The sequence below is a fragment of the Harpia harpyja genome, chromosome 5, assembly GCF_026419915.1.
Source record: "Harpia harpyja isolate bHarHar1 chromosome 5, bHarHar1 primary haplotype, whole genome shotgun sequence".
Taxonomy (NCBI): Eukaryota; Metazoa; Chordata; class Aves; order Accipitriformes; family Accipitridae; genus Harpia; species Harpia harpyja.
Window position 1 is genome coordinate 77199400 of NC_068944.1, and position 25640 is coordinate 77225039.

The 25640-nt window shown below is 46.4% G+C and overlaps 1 protein-coding gene across 10 annotated transcripts in view; it reads left to right on the plus strand.

Annotated features, from left to right (window-relative positions):
* Nucleotides 1-25640, plus strand: part of ADGRB1 (adhesion G protein-coupled receptor B1) — a 284922-nt gene that overhangs the window by 139686 nt on the left and 119596 nt on the right. For all 10 annotated transcript variants that reach the window (XM_052787759.1, XM_052787756.1, XM_052787762.1 and 7 more), the window contains 10 exons: nucleotides 1042-1206; nucleotides 4617-4781; nucleotides 7136-7300; nucleotides 11132-11233; nucleotides 12756-12862; nucleotides 13643-13837; nucleotides 14893-14961; nucleotides 18740-18848; nucleotides 19748-19891; nucleotides 23024-23099. In XM_052787759.1, coding sequence (XP_052643719.1) covers nucleotides 1042-1206; nucleotides 4617-4781; nucleotides 7136-7300; nucleotides 11132-11233; nucleotides 12756-12862; nucleotides 13643-13837; nucleotides 14893-14961; nucleotides 18740-18848; nucleotides 19748-19891; nucleotides 23024-23099 — 1297 coding nt within the window. The remainder of the gene's footprint in view (nucleotides 1-1041; nucleotides 1207-4616; nucleotides 4782-7135; nucleotides 7301-11131; nucleotides 11234-12755; nucleotides 12863-13642; nucleotides 13838-14892; nucleotides 14962-18739; nucleotides 18849-19747; nucleotides 19892-23023; nucleotides 23100-25640) is intronic.

Below are 25640 nucleotides of genomic sequence, written 5' to 3' on the forward strand. Positions count from 1 at the left end.
AAACTAAATTCATGACTCCTGACCAGCAACATCATTGTTCAGAACCAATCCTACAATGGTGAAACCACCGAGCTGTTTTCCCGTGCTCTTTCCTGCATTTCCTCCTCTAGTTATCTTTTATCATGCAATATGCCTGGTGACAATTGCAAAACATTAGGTTTGAACACCCTTTCCTGATACTGGTTGATCAGTCACTGTTAGCAACTGATGAAGGACTGGAAAAGTACGTGTGCGTTTGGTTTTTTTCTGAAGCATTATTGATTTTGTGTTAGCTTCTCCAGTAAAGCTGGAAGGGATGAAGTCCCTTAAGAGAGATCAGTACATTCTTGTAACATTTGGCCTCTAGAGATTACAGTGACTAACCTTCCATAAATAACCTGGCCAGATTAGATTAGATTAGATTAGATTGGAGAAGATTAGATTAATATAGATTAGAAGGCTTTAGATGTCTAATTCCAGGAGTTACCAGTGATGGCCTGAGCACTGTTGGAGCATGTTGCCCATCCCATTTTATTCTTCCAAGTCTCCCTAGCTTTGCCCCCATGGTGTCACTGACGTATGATAGTAATTAGTAGCCAGACTACAGCTTTTCTGAGAGCTTGAAAATGCTGTAGCCTTTGACAATTCAACGAGAAAACCTGCTGAGGGAGGGAAATAAGGGTAAGAAGTGACAAAATAATGGTGATGCTGCTTCCCAAAGGGCGAGGGGTTTTTTGTTCCTCTCTAGCTAATTACATCTTTTGCTCAAAAAATGCCCTTTTCTCTTGGCTCAACAATCTGAAAAATTAGGGTCAATTAAAAATGCATTGTGATTTATCTCAAATAGACTGGGAAGTAACAGACACTTGGTGTTGATACCGAAGCATAAAAAATTACGCGATGTTCCTCTTGCACATTTGGGGTTGATTTGTTCTTGGCCTTCCCACACTTACTTCTCACATGCTGCTCATTCTGGGTGGGAAGATGCTGCGCTCTGTGGGCTTGCTCACTTCTTCAGACCTCCTTTGGAAAGGAAACTTACTTCTTCTGCTTTGATTGCAGTGCACGGCACTTGGGACGAGTGGTCTCCATGGAGCTTGTGCTCTTCCACGTGTGGGAGAGGGTACAGGGATCGGACCCGCACGTGCAAGCCCCCGCAATTTGGTGGGAACCCCTGCGAGGGCCCAGAGAAGCAAACAAAGTTCTGCAACATTGCACTTTGCCCAGGTAAGGCAGTTAGAGATTCGAAGCCTTCTCTCCAGCAGGTCTCCCCATCTCCAAAGATGCCCACACATGGCTCATCGAGTGGGTCTGTAGCTGCCTAAGCTGAATCAGCACACAGTCTGCACTTTCTCGAAGAGATCCTCTATAAGGAAAGGACACATTGGAGGAGCAGCCTAGAGGTGCTTTGGGGTTATTCAGCTAAGCATTGTCTCAGGTTCAGATTTGCTCTGTGTAATAACTTTCAGAGGACACGTTATATGGGATAGATCTGGACTCGCTCAGCTATCACTACTATTTTCAAGACCATCTTAAGCTCCTCACCTGTTATCTCCAGTGAATGGTTTAAAGTTATTTTGCCTGACTAGGCTTGTTATTGTGCTGGAATTAATTAACAGTTTTACTTGCTAGCAATATACGTGCATTAATTCACTATATATGCAAGATTTCTCTGTACCTGATCCTGCTTTGGGTAGTGAGATGGACTAAGAGACTCCTGAGAGGCTTCCATGACATATTTTAATACTTTTAAGTACCTTTTCCCTACCCCTAGATTTCACTTCCAAATGTCTCTCCCCAAGTTTTGCTTTGAAACACCAGAAAGAAACCTCAAGATGAAATGGCTTTTAACATGGGAAATCCACTTGAGCTCCTGTGGCTTCCTTCCCTTGAAGCAGACAGGCTCTGGGTTTACCACAGAGTCCCTATTAATTTAACTCAGGGTGTCCTGGTGAACATGATCTGAACACGAGGGAGCTCCCCAACACTCTCCCCCTCTCCCAGGGTAATGTCAAGTGACATTTTTCCAGTTTAATGAGAATCATTATGAGACATTATTTTATCCCCTGTTTTGTGAAAACGTTTGTGAGAAGCCTCCTGGCATTTCCCAGCCATTTTTCACCCCAAGTAACTATCCTTGGATTTCTGGCTGCGGTCCAGAAGACTCTACTCAGAATGAGAACATCCCAGACACCAAATTGACTCTGTCATAAAAAGACAAATTGAAGAAGTCAGACCTGGCATTGCTTGGGCAATAAAGCATACCCTGAGTTAACATTGATCCATAATTAATTTAAATACAAATAAATATGTGAATATACTGCAGCGAACAAAACAGTGGTGAAAAAGATAGGCAGCCCAAATGCAAGACTTCAGTTCTAATTAATGCCACAAAGGCAATCAGTGGCTTTGCAGTGCCAAATGAGTGCGGCATTGGGGGACTCATTGAAGCACAACAATGGGCACTGCTCAGCGCTTGACACACCAGACAGTCATATCACTTATTACCGCCCCGCTCTGAGGATTTATTACTACAACTGATAAAAATGCTCTGCTGCAGGGACAACAGAGCTTTTGTTCCTCTGGAGCAGTAGATATCACAGGCTGAGCCCCAAGTCCTTTGGAGACAGAGAGAAGGGCAAAGACAATGCCAATCTCTGCATAGACTACACCAGCCAGACTCCAAAAAACATTTTTGATAGACTCACGCTGTGGTGTGACAATGGCACCGAGCAGTCTTTGCTGTGGCTATGATGGACAGCCCTCAGAATCTTGCCCAAGAGACATCTTTACATCAGCGCACGTGGCTGGAGGTGCAACACAGCCATCTCTGTTTCTCCATTTTTTAAAACATCTTTGAAATTACGGTCTATGAATAAATAATCTCTCATCTCAAAGGAAACGACCTGTTCCCTATCCCCCACTAAATGAGAAATTTATGGATGTGGCGCTCTTTTATTTTCCTACCTCCAAATACTCGCACTTGTGGTAAGCTGCCGATCACCACTGCCACAACAGCAGGTAGAGCTTGGTAAATTCAACTCTTTTGGTAAATGCAACTTTTTTGTAAATGCAACATTTACTTTGGTAAATGCAGTATCACTTTTCTAACATAGGGGAATGCTAATGAGGGACGGACACCGTCAGTTCATGGAAACTAGCAGCACTACCTCCAGTCAGAAAAGCCACGCTAATTTATACCTGGTAGGATCTACTTTGTGGGGTTTTGGACCATTTCCAGAGAGGAATCACCTATCGGTCACCACTTCTTGCATTTCCCCTCTTTGGGATTGATAGGCACTGACATGATGCCTTGAATTTATGCACGATGAAAACATCAAGCTTGGATTGCTAAAAACAAGCACCTTTTGGAAGTACCTTTACGCCTGCCTGAATTTTCACACCTGAGCTCACATGACACCCTCTAAGTTAACAGTTGCTCATTTAGATGTTTTTGACATTTTTTTACATGCTTGAAAACAAAAAGCTGCTCAACTGTAATGGGGATTATTCAGGGCTTTTCGAGTCCTTGCTGATTACACAGGAGACCACATTGCGTATATTTTTCTTGGACTGACAAAGCCAAAGAAAATGAGCTGCAATCTACAGCAATGTGATTTGAGCCAGAATTCAGACTTTTCAGGGATTCGGGTTGTTTTTCTGAGTGAGAGCTAGCAGCTAATGAGAGCTAAACAGAGCATGATGACCGCTGCTAATGAGAAAAAAGTGCTCCAGGAATAGCAGACTGGGTGATGGATCTGTTGATGAGGGACCAATTAGGATGTAACTGCCACACTTGGGAATGGCTCACATTGTACCACGCTAATAAGATATATTCATGTTTCTCTCCAACCCCGTCCCTATCATAACCTCTATTGTCCCTCCTTCCTCTATTTAATTATCAAAGACACTGCTGTGTAGAGACATATCAAGCCTGTCAGAGTTAATTCATCCGTGAGAGAAGTACATTGACCACACACGTGCACTCTGCTCGTGGTCTCCTGTTGGAGCACACCTTTGCTCTGAGTATTTCCTAGCTAGCAGCGTGAATTCCTGTGAATAATGCTGTGATTTGAGTTTCTGTGTGTGCTTTAATGAAAAACAGAGCATTTGGGTGCTTGAGAAAGCTCCCTCCCTGCCGACTCATGCATTGCTTTGGTGAAAAATGGGTTCCTTCAAAAAGTGCTGATTGCCCAAAATGGGAAATGTCATGGTAATGTATTGATTCCTTCAAAATTTTCAGTGAAAACATGATCCATGCTCTCTATTTTGATGTTATGTTGTGATCGGCAATATTATTAGTTTTGACTTTTATGTTGGAATGTGTAATATCAATAATTTCAACTTTCATGGTGTTATGTAGAGTACGGACATAAAAATTGAAATGTTACAGCACTTGCATCCTGCCAGGCCATAACATACCAGTTGGAGGTTGCAGAGGGTCCCAACAAATTGATATTGCCACAGTTGTCTGAACTTTTTCTTGATGATCTTTGCTCTTTCTCACACTACGACTCCGGTTTGTCCTCCCCTGCCTTGGTCCCTTGTAGGCAAAGGCCAGAGACTCTTGCACATGCCTCCTTCCAGTGGGAGCGATTTTCACATTCAGTTTTGTTATCTCTCTTTGGGCCACTCAGTGGACGGCAACTGGAATGAGTGGTCGAGCTGGAGCTCCTGCTCTGCCTCCTGCTCCAACGGCACCCAGCAGCGGACGAGGGAGTGCAACGGACCCTCCTACGGGGGAGCCGAATGCCAGGGACACTGGGTGGAAACCAGGGACTGCTTCCTACGCCAATGCCCAGGTCAGTGACCAATGACTTTTTCTTTCTCTTGGCTCATCTTTCTCCGCAGTCCCAGGCAGGTTTTTGTAAAATTTTTCTTTGCGGAAGAGCTGTGCAATTTTCACCAGTAATGCAGTAATTAGGTGGTTGTGGATCATACCAACAGACCATGCCAGCCAAAATCCATAGCTGGCAAATGGTCCAGGAGACCCCAGAGAGGTGAGTGATTACTCACAGGGAATGTGTTTTTCTAACCTTAGATACCAATTTTCAACATGTGCTTATAAACCCCAAATAATGTATCAATGAAACCCTTTCCTTGCGTTCACAATGCTTCAATTTTCCTCCTCTTTTTTTTTTTTTTTTGGTTCCTTTTCTCCTACTAATTCACCACTCCTAGTTATAGTTGAAGCAAACAGGGAAGCAACCTCCGTTGTACCACAGCTTTGAACCCTAGCTATAACGATGTCTGGCAAAATGAAGCCTTGCTTCATGCCTATCTAAGACTTGTCACTTACTTTACTCAACTAGCTGTGTCTTAAAATAATAATAATAACAATAATAACAGTAATAATAGTAGTAATAATTCCTGCTGCCCCAGCTGCTGTAGCCAGTACCTTACATTCAGAATAATCACCTTTGTCTTCACACCATGGACCATGAGCTCCAGGAGAGCCATTTCATGCAGGAGAAGCAATAAAAATTGAAGCAGATAACAGAGCACACCTAACACCAGAAATCTGCATGTCTCTGAAACCAGCACTATAGAGTTGCTGGTGCAGTTTGCTCCTTTTTTTTGCAGAAGTCTTGGGGGAGGCCATTGCAAAGGGACTAATTGGGTCAGCTGGTGTGGAAAATATCCTGACCTGGAAAGAACAACTAGAAGCCTTCAAGATTGATCAGCAACTAATTTTTCTTGCCATGCTTCTCCTGGCCCATTCCCTGCCTCTCCTCGGGTGCTTCATCCCTGTTAGACCACAGGACTGAGAAGGAGCGGACCCCTGAGATGGAGAGGGTCTTTCTCCCCTCTCCGAGAGAACAGGGACAAGCAGAAACAGCTCAGCTCTTTAAGGCACTTCTCATATCTTGCTCAGGTGGGCAAGTATTGTTCTCTCCAGTCCATAAGCATAGAAGCCAGTATACCTGGTATACCTGTTTCCTCAGGGAATCCCTATCCTCTCTGGTAGCATCACCATGTGCAGCAGAGCATAAGTGGTATTTAACACAGGTATTGGTACATGGTGTCTAGTAGGTTTTGGTGTTTAGGTATCTCAGTCCTTCTTTGCAACTTATGGAGATCTTCAAAGACAAAAAGGGCTTCAGTGTCTTTTAGACAACCTTGTCCCACTGATTTCAGAGTTAGCTATCAAAGCAATGTTATGTATTCCACTGCATACAGTGTCACCAAAGAAAGCACCAGAGGTTGGTGCTGTCCCTCTTCTTTGATAATATTCTTCTAATTCTTGGAGAAGAAGAGAGAGGTCCCCCACCCTCCCAAAAGGAGTTATTCAACCCAAGATGATGTGTTAACTCCTAATTAAAACCCAAATAGTAATCAGCAGACTTAGGTCATTGCTCTAGTTCCGTCAATGAGTTGTTTCTCATCTGTGGTGCAGCAGAGGAGAATGTTTCCCTACCTTGCAGGCTTGTTGTGAGGGCTAATTAACATTTTTACAGTGCTTTGATAAATGCCATTGTTAATGTAAAAGAAGCAGCATTTTGATAAATGCCATTGTTAATGTAAAAGAAAAGAAAAAACAAGTAGCATTTCCATTGAATCTGTAAAGATGTTGGGAGAAGATACAGTGGAATGAGACAATGTCCCAAACCTCTCTCCAAGGCACATGAAATAACAGTGCAATGGAAATGGTTGGAGGGAGGTTGAGTTGATGTTTCTTCGTGTTTTCTTCATGGTTTCTCGCTCTCTAAATCCCTGAGCCAGACCTTCTCTGGGAAGGTCTATTTTCATACCTACATTGTACGTCGCAACCAGACTCAAGCTATGGACTTTGGCTGGCAGACGTGGCTGCCAGGCAGGTTGAATCCCTGTCCACCTGAAGAATGTTCATGAGCACAGCCCCAAATCTGAGCCCAAGGAAAGAGATAGGGCTGTTTTTGCAGGGGGGGGAGGATACTGAGGAGAAACACAAGAACACCCTGCAACTATTAAAGGGCTGCTGCAATGGGAAAGAGCACACACTGATTTCATGTCTGTTGAGGATCAGACAAAGATCCGAGGCAGGAGACCTCCCTTCCCACCGAGCCGTGCTCTACTCACCCTATGTTCAAGTGCTCACCTTGGGACCTTGCCTCCTTCTGTAGCAGATTATGTTTGGGATGTGACAGGCTGTTTCTCTCCTCTTTTTTGTCTCCAGTGGATGGGAAGTGGCAGGCTTGGGGTGTGTGGGGCAGCTGCACCACCACGTGTGGAGGTGGGACTCAGAGACGTGACCGTGTGTGCTACGGGCCCTTCTTCGGTGGAGAGACTTGCCAGGGCCCCAAGGAAGAGTATAAGCAGTGCAATGACAGAAAGTGTCCTGGTATGTACCCCAGACCCTTTGCGCTTTCCTTTACATGGGGGGGGACAGGGATTTTGGAAAAAGCATCTTGTGTCAGAGAGCTGAATGCAACAAGGAGTTGTGATCTAGTTAGATCCTGCCAATAACCCAGGCACAAGATATATCAAGGGCTTGATTTAATGCTTGCCTAAACCAATGAAACCATGTTGATTTCAGTGAATGTTTGGTAAGTCCCATCAGTCTAACCTTATTGTTTTTCATCTTTTCATTGCCATAGAGTCATAAGAGGAAAAGACACACTGTTTGATAGCAAAAACTTGTATCGGAGTCTCAAGTCCATGAGGTAGTTGAGTATTGAGGATGCTGCAGTGGTTTCCCACCCTTTGCCTAGCCTCTGGGAGACCTGCACACCACTTAATTTTTAAAAAAGACAGATGTGTCTACATCTGTCAGAGCCTTACCCAATCTCACCCTCCTCCAGCTACAGCCACGGGAGCAGCATTAATTGGAGAAAAAGGGTGCAAAATCCTGAATGGAAGACAAGTGAGCTGTAGGACAGGGGAAAACCTGGGGTTTAATGTGAAAAATAAGCAGGAGCAAATACTTGCAAGTGGGAATGTTTCTCTGTGTGTCTCACACACTATAAGGAGGCCAGAAAAAAGGCCTGTGCACAATTTTCATTTTCTTTCTCAGCCTCAGATGAAGTGCCTGGTGAAACTGCTGGTGGGGAATCAATGGCCTATGTGATGTTGGCAGTCAGACTGCATGAATTGTAACAGGCCCTGATTTTTGGCCGAAAGGGTAATTAATTGTCACAGCAGCTCAGTGAGAGACAGGAGAGATTCTCATGGCAGTATCCTGGCAGTCCTAGTGAAAAGGGGTGTCTCCCCAAAAGACAGGCTGGAGCTCGGCACAGAGGGAGCAGTTTTGGTACAGATTTTTCTGGAGGTGGATCTGTCATGTTGAGGACAGCTGACCCTCAGACTCCCTTGCAAACTGCTGAAGACAAAGATGAAAGCCAAAGCACTACAGCGTGGAAGTTTCAGCCCGTTTATCTCGAAGATAACAGAGAAAGAGGCTGTGTGACAGCATATTCACTCTTTCCAGCTACACTCTAATAAAAGACATCACCTCTCCTTACAAGCTATGCCTCTCAATTAGCAGCGGCGTGTGAGAATCTCTTCTAACTCAGCCACAAAGCTCTCCCTCGCCATAGAAAATCTTAGCACCGGGTTGTCTGGTGGTGTCTACAGAGCAATGCAGATTTAGTTCAGCTTCAGTGTGTGCCAGCTGGGGCCCTGGCAGAACAAGCCCAATCTTTTCTTCTCTTTCTGCAGGGGCTGATGCCTGCACAGTGCTCAAAAGGAAAAGGCATGTCTCAGGGTCTGAGCCCTGCTAGGGTTCAAAACCAGAAGGGTCTCACTGCAGTTGTTAATTTGCAAGGGAAGGAAAAGGTGGGGAATCATCAGAGGCTAAAAATAAACTCACTCAATTTGTTCTCGAGAAAGTATCAAATGCCAGCATGATTTGATTTGAACAGAAGAATTGAGCTTAATTGGGTTAGTTATTAAAATCTCCCAGTGCAAATAGGTTACTCTGGTAAAAAGGATTTTGTTACGAAGCAACATCAAAAAGAAAAGAAAGAAGAAAAAAAAGAGGATGAAACTATTCTCTCCTGGCCTGGGATTTGTTTCTGCACTCACTCTCAAGACAACGCCAGACAATCAGTGTATTTCTAAAGAGCATCTCTGATCCACAGCATCCCTCAGCGGTCCCCAGGGAGACTGCAGGGGTGATGAGACCAGGAAGGTTCGACAGGTCAGAGAAGGAGAAAGGGGAGGTCAGATGTAAACACACTCCCTCTCTGCTTTTTGATGTGTTCTGTTGTTTTGTAGCCGAGGGTGCTAGAAGCTTCCCACCCCATGCCCCAAACCCTCCTTTGAACTACAGTTTGATGTGGAGAATCTGTGACCGTGGCCAAAGCACTGGTCCAGGAGGCAGGAATTTTGCATTCAGCTCCCGGCTCTGCCACAGGGTCTCTGGGTGACCATGTGCCCGTCACAACTGGGTGACTTAATCTTGCTGTCCTACAGCTCCGTGTCAACAGGTTGGAAATGAAACTGCCTCTTTTCCACCAACGTTCTGCCTTATCTACAGAAGTTAAGCTGTTGGCATAGGGACTAGTTCTGCATATGTGCAGAGCACAGCAGGGGTTCCGCTTGCTCTCTGGGATTTCATTACAATAGCGATTACTCAAAAGGGAATTTTAAAACAGGGGAAGGAGCATCTGTTTCCAAGCAGAGAGCGTAACTTGTTCATTACCAGTGTCTACTGGGGAGGAATCTGTCTTTGAACTGCAGCTGGGGCTGGAGCCACACGGTCTTGGAGCTTGACTAGAGGAGCAGTGACATGTAGGCAGCTTGTTGGGTCTTGTATGAGTCCTTCAAAGAAGCAGGACTTGCCATGCCCATAATCTTAGGTTTGAGCCTTCCCCACAGCCAGGCTGGTGCTCTGGGTAGTTCCAGAGCAGCAGTGGGGTATGTCCATCGCCAGGCATTTGCATCGTGATGAAGGTCCTGAAATGGTCTATGTAAGCATGGTCCCTTGTAGAAAGAAGTCTTCAGGTCATCGCTGCCCTGCAGCTCCCTTGGGAGCAACATGAAAACTTAAGGCCTCCCTCTTTTTTTATGGCAGATGAAAATTTTCCCTACAGCCTTGGCATGTCTCTACTGGCACCACTGGACCCTGGTATGGGCAGCACTTTCCTGAATGGGAGGGAAATTCAGCAGGCAGCTGCCAGCCTCCACAGCTGGTTGGCTTTGGCTTTGCTGCTGCCTTTCCTGACCGGTTGCAGGCATGCACTCAGCTTCCTTTTTACTGATAGTTTACATGCACAATAAATAAAAGCTGTAATAGAAAACCATTAAATCAAGTTTTTTCTCCTCCCCACTCTCAGGATTGATAAATAGCTTTAACACCATCCTCATGGCTCCCTCCGTTTTACATGCGACAAGTAATCAGTTTCTCGGCACAAAGCTCTCCTGTGGTGAATGTTTTTTCCTAGGTCCCACTGACTCTGAGGTCAAATCAGCTCCACCCACAGACAGAAGAATCCAAAAACCTCCTTCCAAAGAGCTTTTCCTGCGATGTCTCAAAACACGTTTCTGCAGTCTCCTGGACTCTGCAGCAGTGTTTGGAAACGAGCTGCTGATGCAAATCCAGCCTCTTGGTGCTCAGATCTTCTCCCTGTGTCCTTGCATAAGATGGCAGCAGACAGAGGGCCTGAATGAAGTCCTCCCAGGGGATATGTCCATCTTGTTTTTTCATCTACTTGTTGTTCCTTCCTTCGTCCTTACTCCAACTTATTTACGCTAAGCCTCACTTTAGACACATCCAACCCTGAAGGTGGTGACCCTGAAGGATGGAAGGAGTAGAATCTGGAGCCGTGGAGTTCACCCACAAAAGGTGGACATCTGCCCATTAAACAAGAAAAGAAAACTCTTTAGTAGGGTGTAGCAACAACAGCTTACTTGCAAAGAGCTGTCACAAGGCAAGGCAAGCGTGTTAGTGGACTTTCCCAGGTTGTTACATGCATATTAGCGAGCTAATCCTCGGGATGGATGGACGCCCAGTTTTCAGACAGGCAGAGCAAATTCCGGAGAGGTTAAGTGGCTTTGTCAGGGGCCATGCGCCAAGCAGCTGCGGAGCTGGGAGTTCACCTCCAAGCCTCCTGGCTCACACCACAGGGCTGTTCCCTCCAGACCACGCTCCCCTGTTTCCTCTTTCCATTCCCTTTTCCATGTCCCTCCTGAGGAGGTGGCTTTACCAATGGAGTTTTTCCTTCCCTTGCAGAGCCCCACGAAATCTGTGTCGAGGAAAGTCTTGCCTCCGTGGTTTGGAAAGAGACGCCCGCTGGGGATGCTGCAGCTGTCCGGTGTCCTCGCAATGCTACTGGTAAGGATGACTACCTGCCTTGGCCAGCGAGCTGGTCCACCCTCAGGGTATCCTTCATCCTTTGCCTCCTAGATGAGGAGAACCTGGTTGTGGGAGGACAGGACAAGCAAATGGACTTCCCTCCCTTCACTCAGAGCTAAATTAACTCTCTCTGGGTTTCTGTGGTCCTTCACTGTTTAACAACAACTTTTTGGTTCATACTGGAGAATCTGAGGTGGTCTCCCATCCACCTACTGCCCAGTCCTGGGACAGCTTTGCAATTAAGGGTTACTGTGGTATGTTCTCCTCGTTATCTACAAATAGCTCTGCAAAAGCAGGTAGGGCTTTATTAGAGTCCTCTAGACTTGGGTGTTAGATTTCTCTCCATTGCCCATAAAACAAACTAGTATCTGAAAGAAGGAAATCTGAATTGCATTGTCCACTCACAGGTGCCTTCCTTTCCTTAGAAACTATAGCAGCTCTCTAAACATATCTTCAGGTGCTCAAGTTGATGGTCTGATCATGGTGATGTGAAATGATAGGACCTGGGCATCCAGGTGTTCTCTGTTGTGACCGTGGCCATGTGTTCCCCAAGGAGTGGAAAGCAGTGCAGAGAAGGCTCCAGGAGACATGCTGGTGGTAGAACTTGTCCTCAGCTGGATGTTCCTCACTCCCAGGCAGGAACAGAAATGGGGGCAGCAGTGTCAATAATGAACGTAAAGGTTTTCTTTTGTTTGAGTGAGGTTGTTGGATACAGAAAAACCCTGCAGCTCTCTGACTCACACAACCTGGAACAGTCAGTGTCATCCCAAATGCTATCCTAGAAGAAGGGCTGTGTCCATAGAAAGGTCACTGAATCATCTAGCAGTAGCAATGGGATTGTGGATGCAGCAAAGCTTGCTCCTCAGAGACTCTCCAAATGCCAACAGAATTGCTTGGGCAAGGTGATGCCCCTCCTCTTCCTCCTCGCTGATATGTCTGTTCCTCTGCATCGCAAAAGCGTGTGATTACCACTGCAAAACTCACTGTAGACTGAAGCTAAGGAAAGGACCTGGGGGAGGACTGCAAGCAGCTTTCAGAGGTTTTCAGCTGATGCAAAGATGGTGCTGTTGGGTGTATTTATTCTCCTTGAGACTGTGGAGGCAGCACAAACCGCTGTGGCTGGTTTACTTGCAAGTACCAGACCATGCCACCTGGGGAGGCTCGTGGAACTTCCTGAGCCAGGAAGAAAGCTGCCCTCCAGGGCAGAAGAAACCTTCTTTCACCTTGACTAGCCATGTCCAATTTGTTAGGTTTTGTTTTCATTCCCAATTCCTTTTGCTGTCCTGCTCCTCGATAAGAAAATGCAGGAGAAGGAAATAAAAATAATCTCTCCTACGTGCTTGTACGTGTTGTTCAGGCATCTGAAGATGTCCCTGCTGCCCTTTGTGCTGATAGGTGTGCCTGCATGGATGCATCGACCAGTTCTGGGTGACCTCCATGAAGGTGCTTGACTTTTCATCCTGCTGTCTTCACTCCTATGTTCATTTCTTTCCTTTTCCAGGGCTGATCCTTCGAAGATGCATTTTAGATGAAGAAGGGATAGCTTATTGGGAGCCTCCAACATACATCAAGTGTGTTTCTATTGATTACAGGAACATACAGATGATGGTAAGGCAGACCGACTTCTCAGGTCAGCAGGTTTGGGATCCCCTCAAATGCTTGTTACAGTGCTACAGTTACAAAAAAAGAAGGAAAGCAGCATTTCCATGTGAAAGGGAGATGCCAGCTCTGCCCTGCTTTTCTCTTACTGTTTTTATCTGCTTAACTTGAGATGCATGGGCACTCCATGGACAAGGGATGGTTCCTCACTGGGTATTTTAATATCTAGCTTGGCAGAATCCAGGTCTTACCAGGTCTTTCATATCACATTAGCAGTAAGAATCGCTGTGACTATATCACTTCTAAATAAGCCACTTATTTTTCGTTAGTCTTAAATTCATTGTTGCGTTGAATTTCTGCTGGTCTCCTGTGGCTTGCCTTAAAACGGCATTGCCTTAATGAGAACTGCCCTCTCCTGTTCAGGACAAGCCACAGTCTGTCCTAAAATAGTTCCAAATTTGTTATAAGAGAACCAGGTTTGGGGGCAAAAATCTTCCATTAGCAGGCCTTGTGTTACAAACAGAATAACATCTGTGTAGTAGAGTAATCTCTTTTGAACCTACACAGAACCTTTCCTTTGTGAGCATACAGAAAATTTAACTTCTGCTCTCCTACCATTTTAAAAATATCACAGGCTCTCAGGCCAGCAAAGATTGTCAGATTCACCTAATCTGCACTCTGAATCACAAGGAAGGTCAAAAACTTTCCCCCAGCAATTCCTCCACTGAGCTCCTTGACTTGACTTTGACTGTCCCTGAAGTGTTTGTCATGTTTCTTTCTGTTTCTCAGACCAGGGAACATCTTTCCAAAGCTCAGCGTGGGTTGATGGGAGATGGGCTGTCAGAAGTGCTCCAAAACCTTGTGGAAATCTCCCAGGATGGGACCAGCTACAGTGGGGACTTGCTGTCCACCATCGACATACTCAGGAACATGACAGAGATCTTCCGTAGGGCTTATCATAGCCCAACTTCTGGGGATGTGCAGGTGAGCTGAGATGCATATCTTGGAGACCAAGACTAGGTTATAGGTTTGCGTGCATGCACAGGGCTCAAGGTTTGATTACCTCCTTTGTAGCTGATACAACACTGATGAAAAGCGAGAGTATTTTCTGCCCAAGTGAAGTGTCTTTGTGTGTTAAGAAACTCTTGTTTCAAGAGTTCGAGTGGTTCTCCCTGGCTTATAAAGTAAAAACTTGAAACCCAAAGTCACTCTGAACTATTTCAACCTGCTAGCACTTTACTGTGGAGTCTAATTGACATGAGAACATTATTTGGAAGGGATTTCAGTCTAATGACTAGAGGTAAGATGATCCTCTGGTATTGGGTACCTGGATGTTGATGTGGGAGAACATCTTGATGGCTTCTCATCCCAGGGTTTTACTTTCAGCGGTTGCATGCAGAATGGCTACAAGATATACCCTTGGGACGGGTTATCACCCCATGACTTGAAACATTAAACTGATCCTACAGGATCTGCAATGGGTGAGAAAACTAGAGAAAAAAGTCAATGGTCTTGAAATACCTTATCTTGTTCCTTCTCATACTGTGCTGCAAAGATACTACCATGCATAACACCCTCTTGATCAGTCACTGCTTCTCTTGCCTGGTCGCAGACTAAAGACGATCATAAGGTTTCCCTGTGCTAGAAATAACAGAAACATTACAAAATAGGATAGGAAGGGATTTATACAAGGCAAGATCATCTGTTTTTAACCAGTTTCTGACAGACATCTACCTAATCTGTTCTTAAAAACCTTCAGTAATGGATACAAGACATATGCCCAGTGCAACGTCTTAGCAGATATACTAGTCAAAGTGAAGGCCTTGGGAAAAAGGTCTTACTACAACCTGTTTTGCCATTAAAATCCTTGGGGGCAGAAGCCTGTGAAATACTGTGGGACCCTTTGGGAATGGGACCATGAGAACCCTCTTGGAGCATGGCTAATTCTCACACGTTCCTCGCGCATCACTCTGTCCTTCCTAGCCTGGGCTACGTTTGGCTAACCACCTCTTTTTTCCTCTTTTGTCTCCCTTCTCCAGAACTTTGTCCAGATCATCAGCAATCTTTTATCAGAGGAAAACCGGGACAAATGGGAGGAAGCTCAGCTGGTATGAACCTTCAGTACCTTCCCTGAAACAAAACAGGCTTGCAGCATAGGCTTAAGCCGTGACAAGGAGAATTTCCAAGTGTCCACATGACCTCCTAGCTCTTCTTGCCCACGATGTGTTGTGTGCAACATATATCTGTTTCAGCTACAGACCACAAAATATCTTCATCCACCAATGCTGTTCTCCTTGGATAAATCCTTATGATGAAAGAGACAGAAAACTCAGACAGTCAGCTGTGGTCAGCTTCAGAGTTGACTGCCAATCAGCTGATTCATGCAACTGGTCATGCGGGTGAGCTTAGTGCCAGGCTGAGTCATATTTATGGAGTAACTCAGTGAGCCACAGGGTCTCAGCTCTAAGCCAGAGTCTCTGCATGAAGAACAGTGAAAGACTGGTGGTGAATACCAAATTTTGGATAGCTCTCAAAGGTCAGGCTTGGTTTGGAGTTGATAACCCTGCTGGCTTGCTATAATTCCACTCCTTTCTCTTGCCAGGATAAAGAAATGGGATTACATGAGTTTGAGTTCCTGGCTAAAAAGATGCAGGACAGGCAGGATTTTTATAGTTCAAAACTGGGCTCTGCTCAGCTGAGCTTCTGGTTCTGCTCAGCATGAGCTGAGCAAGTGTTCAGTTATATTTTATTTTATTTCTCTCCTCTCAAGGTTGGGGATCCTGCTGAATAATTCTGTAGTTAAACTCTTGTGTATTGGGGGAAGGTGGTGTTTGGTTTTCTATCTGGTTCTTATTTGGCCGTTGCCTTTTCCGCCCCAGTTGAACGCTCTGCTTGGGCTTGTGTCAGACGTATTCCTTGTCCCTTTGCCATTCCCTTTGCAAGCCCTTGGGCTGCTCGATGCTGTCATCTCACTGCAGATTTTGGGGATTGCATCAGAGTGAAATAGTTCTGCCTCGGACCAGCAGCTATGGTGGATGGGCCCATGATAAAGCTCGTTCCTTCCACGTCCATTCCTCAGTATTGCACCTTGGAACACAAACACCAGCTCAGCTTGCAAAATAACCTGGACAAGGAGTATAACAGCCTTTGTTAGAGATCAGGCCTGTGGAAGATACCCAGAGGTATGGGTCAGAACATGGCAGCTACTTTTTAACCACCTGTTGTTGCTGCTGGAAAATTCCTCAGAGAGGTCTGGAAATACCAAACAATCAAGAAAAAATCACTCAGCACAAAAAGCGACCCCAGAGTCCAATTATATTCACACCAACCAGGGAAGTCCTCTGGGAAAAAGTCTTAACAGCAGGTGCTGGCACAACAGTTGTCTAGAACGTGAGACAGGAACCTGAATATATTTCCTTATTTCCTTCATGCAATGAGCTGAGCTGCCTTGTGAAGCTGTCCTTCTCCTCTTTTCTCGCTGAGATCTGGTGTTTTCAATTGCATTTGGAAGAGGATGACATGGGTCTGGCTCCAGGCTGGATAGAGGACCATCTGGACATGGTCCTGGGCAACTGGCTGTAGGTGGCCCTGCTTGAGCAGGGGGATTGGACCAGGTGACTCCTGAGGTCCCTTCCAAACGTTCTGTGAGCAAATACTCAGTTTCGAGCCTAGAGGTGCGTACATATTTCAGCACAGAGCAGAGGAGACTGTCAAGTTGTCATGACAACAGGGAAACCCTGTTGATCCCCTTAAAAACAGCTGCAGTTTACTCTCTGTAGCAATTCGTTCCCACTGGCTTTCCCTGTACAATCTGCTCTTTGCACCTATAGATAGATACAGCCCAGCCTGCTGCCAGCATCATCGTAACCTACACGAGGAGTGGGACCATCGTGGGGAGAAGGTTTGTCTGGCATATATTTTAGTGGGAACCAAGGTGACAGCCCAATACGATGATTTTAGGACACAGAAATCTTCATGAACTGGATGACAACAGAGGTTTCATCAGTCTCTGTCCTTCTGCCTCAAAGCTGCTGGACCAAACTCACGCCCCATGTTTCTCAAGATCAACCACTTCTTTTAAAACAAGGTCTTTGGGTTCCAATTTGCTCATTAAAGGTAATCCCAACTTCATCGCAGTCTCACATCCCAGTGCCCTGTGCTTCCCCAGGCAGAGATGTTGTTCAAGGAAAATAAAACCCAAAACAACTCAGAAAAGTTTTCAGAGAAGGGCTACCATGTTTTTTGAGGAAATTATGCTGGCCATTATATGATAAAAAGCCTGAAAGACAATGGCCAGCATAGCCTGGATTCAGTTTGACCTTGTGATTTCAATCTGTAATAGAATATGAAAGTATACTGTTAAAAATAGCTTCCTCACTCACTTCTCCTCCTTATGTGTACACCTGCTGTACTGGCAGGACTTTTTGATCTGATCCTGGTACAATTTTAGTCTTACCAAGCTTCCTTTGGATAGACAGAGAGAGAGACACGCATGGCCACCCCTGTGCTCCTTGCCTGTACACTCAACAGCTCAACCTTCCTTCTGTCTCCATCCCATCCTGCTGTCCTGCTTGTCCCCAGCTGTCCCTTCAGCTCTGCTCAGCCACCTCAGGAGGTCTGGATTATGGTGAGGAACCGAAAACGCTGTGAAAGTGGTGGAAAAGGAAAATAAGGGATGTAAGGAGCTGAATTGCTTTTCTTTTGCCTCTTGTGGTATTTGCTAAGCCCCTGTAGGCAAATGTGCTTTGAGGAAAAGACAGGTAGTCAGCACAGCTCATTTCAAGCAGATTATATTTTATGAAATCTGTCACTGGAAAACTAGTTATTGTTTAACAGCCTTGTGTTAGCCTATCAAAATACAGGTGAAGAAGAGTTATTGCCAGTATCTTTATCATTGGAGAAACACCAGGAAAGAAAAAAGAGACAGAGAAGCTCCAAGACAGCCTGGGCCCAAGAAGAAGCAACTTGGTTATTTAGAGAGTGAGAAACTGCCAGCAAAACAGGAAAGCACAATACCAGGTCGTGATACTTTTCTGGATAGGATTGTGTGATCTGGTGCCTGGGATTCAACATTAGACCATGGAGATCCTTTGGTGTGGCTGGTTTTAGTGGAGTGATAGCAAAACCAACTATCCCGGTGGAGGTAATGTTTTGTGGGCTCCCTCTCAGTAGGTAGCATATATACAGCATCAGAACTAGCCCAAATATGTTTCTCAGGCCAAGTATCACAATACCTGAGTGTCAGGGAAGACTAAGGCTTGGGAAGGGCTCTCAGAATTTGACAAAGGGCAAAGCTTCAATATGTCAACGTGAACGCATCTTCACTCTCTGGCATGGTGTCTCTGGATGCGCAATTGCAAATGCCTCTGGCTTATTGATAGCTAGGTTGGGCCAAATACTGCTGTCAATGGACTTGGAAAGAAAGTGGAGCTACGTTAAATCATGGCTGCTAAAAGTCTGTCCTAGCATGTTTCTTTTCTTGCATTAACTGCAGGAAAAGGACCATAATGAACATCAGCAGTATTTTGTCTGTTCCGTGTGGGGTTGTTGGTAGTAGAGGTAATCCTAGGGAAGGAAAGGAGATAGGTAGGTTATCTTCTGCTCCAGAAAGTGTCAGATATTTCTCTTTGCTTCGCTTTGAGATATTGCCCTCCACCCTAAGTTTTGTCAATCTGAATGTCATATTATTTCTTGCTTCTTTCTTTTTATTTTTCTAGGCTTCCTTTTAGGATTTCTCTGTCCTCATTCTTCACAGCTCCATAATATTCCATTATATCCAGCATAAGCTTCCAGTACACGTGTGAGGGCAGAAGTCTTTGCCCTCAGAGAAACTCATGCTGTGCTCATTAGTATCTGTGCTACTAAGTATTCTCCCTCTCTCTGCAGATAGGGCCAAATGCCAAGGAGTTGTTCAGGCTTGTGGAGGATTTCATTGATGTCATTGGCTTTCGCATGAAAGATTTCCGGGATTCCTACCAAGTGACGGACAATCTGGGTGAGCTGATTTGCACTCCCCATGTTGGGTAGAGACCCCAGGAAGCTGTAATTACTGTGCAATATGTATAACCTGGGCTGTGGGGAGGGAAGGAGAGAAGGCAGTAAGTGGTGGAACTTTAAAAGGTCTGGGAAAAGATATGGATGATCATAAATATGGGGTGGCTTTTCTCCAAATCTGTTAGGACTTCAGCGTGAAGAAGTGATGTCCGTGGAGAGATCTGAGAGATATCTATAGAACCATGAATGGAGAACAGATGACGAACTGGGCAGAATTAGTTGCTTCCTTTTATTTTTTTAACACGAGAGCTGCACAGCAGCCAATGAAGTGATCAGGCAGCAAGCAAACAGCAGGCAGTATTTGATTTATGCTGTATGCACAATCACAGCATGGAACTTGTTGCCAGAGGATGTTGCAGAAGCCAAAAAGTACAGATGGGTTCATGATGGGATTAGGAAAATGCACAAAGGAGAGGTCCATTGGTGGCTGTTAAAGTTGATGATCTGGTTACAGCCACTGAGGAAGTCCTGCTGATTGCTGGAAGCTGGGAGGACGGACCAAGAGATGTCTTGCTCTGCTCTTTCTCACACTTCTTCTTAGCAGCTGCTACCGACCGCTCCTGGAGACAGAACACTGGAGTAGACTGACCTCTCTTCTACCAGGTTTAGTGCAGGCATGTCCTTTTCAGTGAACAGAAGCATGAGCCCTAACAGTTAGTGTCATCTTCCTTCATGCATAGACATTACTTGGAGATAGCACCACTCCTGTAGCTATCAAGACCCAGCCTCACTCGTTCTGCTCTCTTGATTTCTCACTATTGCCTCCAATGGATTTTTCAGCACATGTGAATTTACTGAGGCTGGGTTTGCTTACTGGTTTTATTTCTTGCTTCCCTCTAGTCCTCGGCATTCACAAACTGCCTGCTAATGCAGCAACTGACATCACCTTCCCCATGAAAGGCTGGAGGGGCATGGTGGACTGGGCCAAGAACTCGGAGGACAAGGTCACTGTATCCAAGAGCATCCTGTCTTCAGGACTGACAGGTAGGCAGCACAGCCAGGGCACTCCAAAAGAAAATTTCTTCTTCATTTTCTAAGAGAGGTTCCTTCCATTTGGCGGGTCTTCAAATTCTCCTTCAAGCTCAGCTGGATTTGCACACAAAAGCTTGGTCACCAAAAGCATTGCTGAGTGCAAATCAGGCTTTCAGATATGGCCTGGCCAAGAGTCAAACCTAAACTCCTTGCAAAAGTCCAGGGCCAGGCTTAGCGCCTGGATGTGGATGTACATCTTCTAAATAAGCAACATCTTTAGAAAAGAGCAGGAGTTGGCGCAAACACTCAGGGCAACGCTGTATTGATGATTGCTTCCTCCAAGGCTTCTGAACCTGGGAAGAAATGGAAACATCCCTGTGTCTGCTGGATCACTCTGTCGTTGATGCATGTGGGTGCTGAGCTGAGTCTGCAACCCTCCGCAGGTCATGTTGGGCACTGAAACGCCTCCCTGAAATATGGGTTGCCATTAGGGTTAATGAATGGTAATTGTCTCTGTGAATACCATACAAAAATGGTTAATTGGCACAAGAAAGGAAGGTGGAATAGGGGCATGGTTCTGCCACTTATCGCCATGGCCATGTAGGCAAGCACTGCTGTAGATGCCCTCCAAGACTGGATCCAGCCCTGATAGAGCCATCTAAGGGTAAGCAGCTGGGGGTCGGCACGTCAGGCTGAGCAACTGATGGGTCTGGGTCTGCTGCATGGACGAGCTTTGCTAGATTGTGATTTTATGGCAGTTGTGTGAAATTTCCTGCCCTCAGAAATGAAATGCATAGGTGTTTGTCACTGAGGTCACTGGATCCACAGCAGGGCATTGATATGAGCCACAGTGTGGAAGTAGGAGTGCTGGGTGCATCAGCCAAGCTGGCCTCACTGCCTGATCTGAAAGGAAACCTGAAAGGTTCTGGGATGCTCTGCTGGAGCATCCAGCCTTTACCTGAATGCGAGTCCCAGGAACCAATACACTTAAAGCGCTCATCTTCTGGCAGAGAGCGTTAGCGTTTGGCAGGATTGAGCCTTGAGTTTTCGAAAGCAGGACCTTAAGTTGGGCCTATTGCTGAGAAACATTGGGTTTTCCTTCTAGATGCCTTGGTGCTGTGTGTGGCACTAGTAGCTTTGAGAGAGCAAGCTGCTGGCTGCTGCATCAGGCTGTGCTGTCCTTCCTTGGGACAGAGGGCAGAGACTGTGAGTTGTTGCTGTCAAAAGACCTTTGGCCTCTTCTTGTCATGGGCTTCCCTACTGGGGATGGAAGCAACACAGCCATCATTTCTCCTTGGGGAATCTGAGGCCAAGAACAGTTAAGTGACACCCCCAAGGGTAAACAGTGAGTCACTGGCAGAGCAAGGATCATGTCCAGCACTCTTTATGTTTTGGTGTGCCTTTCTCCCATCTTCCTGGGAGAAATTGGAGCATGTTGGGAGGGTTATTACAGCTTGTTTGAGGAAGCTGTGGAGCCTTCACCTTTGGAAAACTTTAATCACTTGTTGGACAAACTGCTGGCACCAGACATAGGCAGAGTTAATCCTGCTCTGGGGCTGAGGGCTGTCCTAGAGGCTTCATCCGCTTCCCCATGGTGCTGTTTTCCAGATTTCTCTTAGAAGCATCCCCACACAGATTAGCAGTGGAGATGCACCTCTTTTAGTGTTGATCCTTACTTTTCTTTAGCCACAGGGAATAGGGGCAACTATCCTGAGGAAAGCGATGGAGACAGGCAGCTTGGTGAGACCAAAATAAGCCCCCCTCATTGCTGTGACTTTGCACAGTTGATTTCAGTAGGCCAACAATAATTTATGTAGTTGGGTGATGTGCCTCTTGGGCTGCAGGCTGTGCCAATGCTGCTGGTGAGTGAACATTGCTGGGGAGATGTTACATGACCAAAACGCAATGCTGTTCCAGCTGGGTAGCACATCAGAGGATTTCATTTTTGTGTACCAGGATTGATGGCCAACTGCATTATTAAAGATCTGTCCCAGACTAAAAGAAACAAGCCTCCACCTCTTTAACAACCGGAATCCTTTGCCTTCTTGGGATGGTGCTGTGATAACCCAGCCTGTGAGGCTTAGGGTTTTGCCCTAGGAGCACACATTCCTTCTGTAAATGCCCTACTACATCCTCTGAACACAAAGAGGGAAAACTCTCCTCGAAGGCAGCAGGATCCTTGTTTGCATAGGGATTCATGGGAAAGGCCAAAAGGCTTTGCCGGCTTTTCCTAAAGAAGCAAAGCTTATGCAATTGCTCTGCAAGCCTGTCTGTCAGTCTCTCCTAGTTATGTTTTCACCAGCTATCCCACTTGAGCCCAATTTGACAAAGAGGAAGATAGACATGCAAAGTTGTGTCTGCCCTGCACTGATGGGACGGGTGCACTGTAAGTTCAACCTTAGTACGAGACATCAGAGAAGCCCCACCTCAGGGCGCTTCCCCAGCATTGGTTTTCACCCAGCCACTTACTTTTTCTCCCCCTGAAAATCTGGCCGCAGGGCTGCCGCTTGTGCTTTTTCCGGGGAAGTTCTTGCTTTTTGCAGCTGGGTATCGTGAGGTAGAGGAGGAGGAGCTCAAGTGATGAGCCCAGAGGGCACGCAGATGATTCAGAGGCTCATCTGGGACTTTGGCCCCCATGGCCTCCCGAGGCAGAGCACAAGTTGTGGGGTCACACCAGGCACAGTGGGACATGTCCCCTTCTCAGCTGCCCTTGTCGGCCCAAGCGCAGCTCTTCTTTCTGTTGGCTTGATAGCTACAGACGGGTCTGAATGCCTCGGGGTGGCTGCAAGAGACCTTTCCGCCCTGCAGATTTGTCTGCTGCGGTGCTGTCGGAGGGATTAGTGGGATTTCTGAATGGAGGAGCACCAAGCTGGTCATTCGGCACGAGTAAGACTTGCACGAGGGCAGATGCCTGGGGTGCCGTGTTACCCCAAAGACCCTGAGCCCTTCCTTGGGACTGATAGAGACCCGGCGTGGTGACAGCAGGCATCGCATCCCACCATAGTGGTGGTGGCATTGGCCGTGTCCCAACAGAGACCCCTCCATGCGAGGCCTAATCCTGCACCTGGGTATCCGATGGGGACAGCTGACATCCCAATTGTCTCAGTGCTGTTGTCTTCTTCCCTTTTCTTTGGTGTCCTGCAGAGACAGACGACTCCTCCGTCTTCGTGGTGGGGACCGTGCTGTACCGGAATGTGGGCAACATCCTCTCCCTCCAGAGGTAAGAGGGGCCACCTTGGGAGAGCGAGCAGCTGGGAAATCACCAGGCTTTCCTACTGATCCCTCTGGCTGCAGAGCCCTGGTCTTCCAGGGAAATAGCAAAGGTCACCGGGTGCAACAAGACAGACTTTGACTCAGTAGGGCAAACATTTTGCTCCCCATCAGCTGATGCTGCATGTTCGGGTGGGGACAGGCTCATTCATCACAGACATCGCTTGCTGGAGGGGTAAGAAGATTTTTTCCATCCTTGTGCAGCGCCGTGCACCCCAGATACAAGGGTGGGCTCAGTGCTGTTACCACTGCCGCATCCCTGCCTGCCACCCTTTGCCCTCCAGGAGCGGATTCTCATGCTGCCCTCCTCTTCACGAGAGATTTCAGGGGGCTTGACAGATGGGGGATGCTCAGTTGCCCCGATCCTCCCAAGCTACCGAGGAGCTGCCAGCCACGCTGAGCCCTCTGAGAGCATCATGGCAGAAGACAGGCTTAGGGAGAAGAGAGGAGAGCAGCAGCACGCCTGGCTGCACATGTCTACCGTGTTCCCAGCCGCTGCAAACTGCCTCGGGCACAGAAGCTTTTGTGTTCAGCACTCCCTTCCCTTCCCTTCTCTCCTCTCCCTTTCTCTCCTGCTATCTTGCTCTTTTTTTCCGAGGCTGGTACTGAGGCAGTAAATTAAGCATCCTAAGGCACCTTCTAAATCTGTTCTGCACTGATTAGCGTGAGCCCATTTACCATAAACACCAGGGCATCTCTCCTCACTGATAACCATTTAAATACCTACAGATTTAGCACTGGCAATGGCAAAAGAGCTCCAAGTGAGTGCAGAGAGGAATTAGCAAGCCAGCCAACTGTATTCTGTAATATCTTCCATTACAGCACTGGGAATTAGATCAGAAGGGCAATAAACATCATTGGCTCAAATGATCCAGCTGTATTTCAGCTTTCTCTGGCCAAGCAATGAATGAGCTCTGATAACCAGCAGCTGCAGCAGCCACAGCCTCTGAACAGTGTTCCCATGGGAGATCTGATTTAAGACATTCCTTAATTAAAGGACAGTCCCTCTTTAAAAAAATCCAGAGTTCTGAATCACCTGCGGAGAGTCAAAGAAAAAAAAAAGAAAGAAATGAAAGCAGCAGCAGCAGCAAAGTACCTCTTACTTCACCACTGTGCAAATGGACACAGCATTAAAAAGGAGAATGTCTTTAAATAACCATGTAGCTGTATAGCACCTGTCTATGGGGTAAAAATATTTCTGACCACAAAGGAGAGCAGCTATTCCTGGGTACACAATAAGGACCCAGATCCTGGGTTTGACCACATTGATTCAATGCAGAGTGATTTTTTTCCTAGAAGGAAAAAAAAATGTAGATTTAACTCAGCAAACAGCACGAGCTGAGCTGTTCCTAATTGTCCCAATTTACCTCCCCCAAGCAGCAATTCCTTATCTGAGCCACACGTTGCTCTATGTCCTCAGATCCAGAGAGCCCTGTGGTTCTTGGCGGGTCTGGCAATTGAGATGGGATACATACGATACCTGATTTTTCAAGCCAGGGATGTGAGTGGTGCTTGGTCCCAGCTGGCCACTGCTGCGGAGGACATGGGCAGCAGTTGGAGAATCAACAGCCTGGCACCTGACAACCCCATGTACCAAACAGCATGTTTACAGCTGTTTGCACACTCTTTACAGCCACGCAGGAGCCCTCTGAGCTCGACTGACCTCCTGTCCAAGCCAGATCTTGATGTGTTTTGTTTTCTTCCCAGAAGCTGGGCTGCGACATGCTTTTAGGAAAGGTGACTCATCTTCTTCCTGAAAGATTCCCCGTGATGCTGAGTCCCTTGCCTCCCCCGGCAAGCTGCTCAGATGCTTAATTACCTTCTCTGCTAGAAGATTGTCTCTTATTGTAAGGCTGAATTTGTCTGACTTTCAGTTCCGGGCACTGGCCCTTTGGGTAGGCGACTGAAAAATCCCCCACATGCAATGAACTGTCAGACATGCCTTTCGATAGAAATCTTTTGTCTGGTTTTCTAGCACCTGGATCAATTTCGTGTCTCTCTTTTGAACTTTCTCCACTGCTTCCCCATCTCAAAGTGGAATTGAACCCAACAGTACCTGACAAAGAGGGGTGTATGGAGAAGATGTCTGCTTCATCTCCTTGTTCCCGCACAGGATCACTTCTGTCCTTTCTGTTACAGCTCTTTGCCCTGAAGTCAATCTCCCCGGGTACATTTTGGGTCACAGCTCCCCAGAGCAGAGCCTGTAGGTCTGCATGCAGACCTTGCTCTTTCCAAGTTCAGATGCGCTTCCTGGCTCTTGGATGCGCTGGGATAACTTCTGGTTGGGCTGTGACTACTTGGCTATTAAGCAACCTTCCCAGTCTGCACACGAGTGACTCCTGTGTGTTAAGAACTTGCCAGGCTGAAAAATCAAATTCTTCTTCTGCTTTTGTTTACTGCATCAATTCTCACCTGGTCCGCAGCTTTCAAAAGGATGTTTGTGTCACCTAGGTTGCTCATGCAAATATTCAACAGCAGTGAACCAAGAACT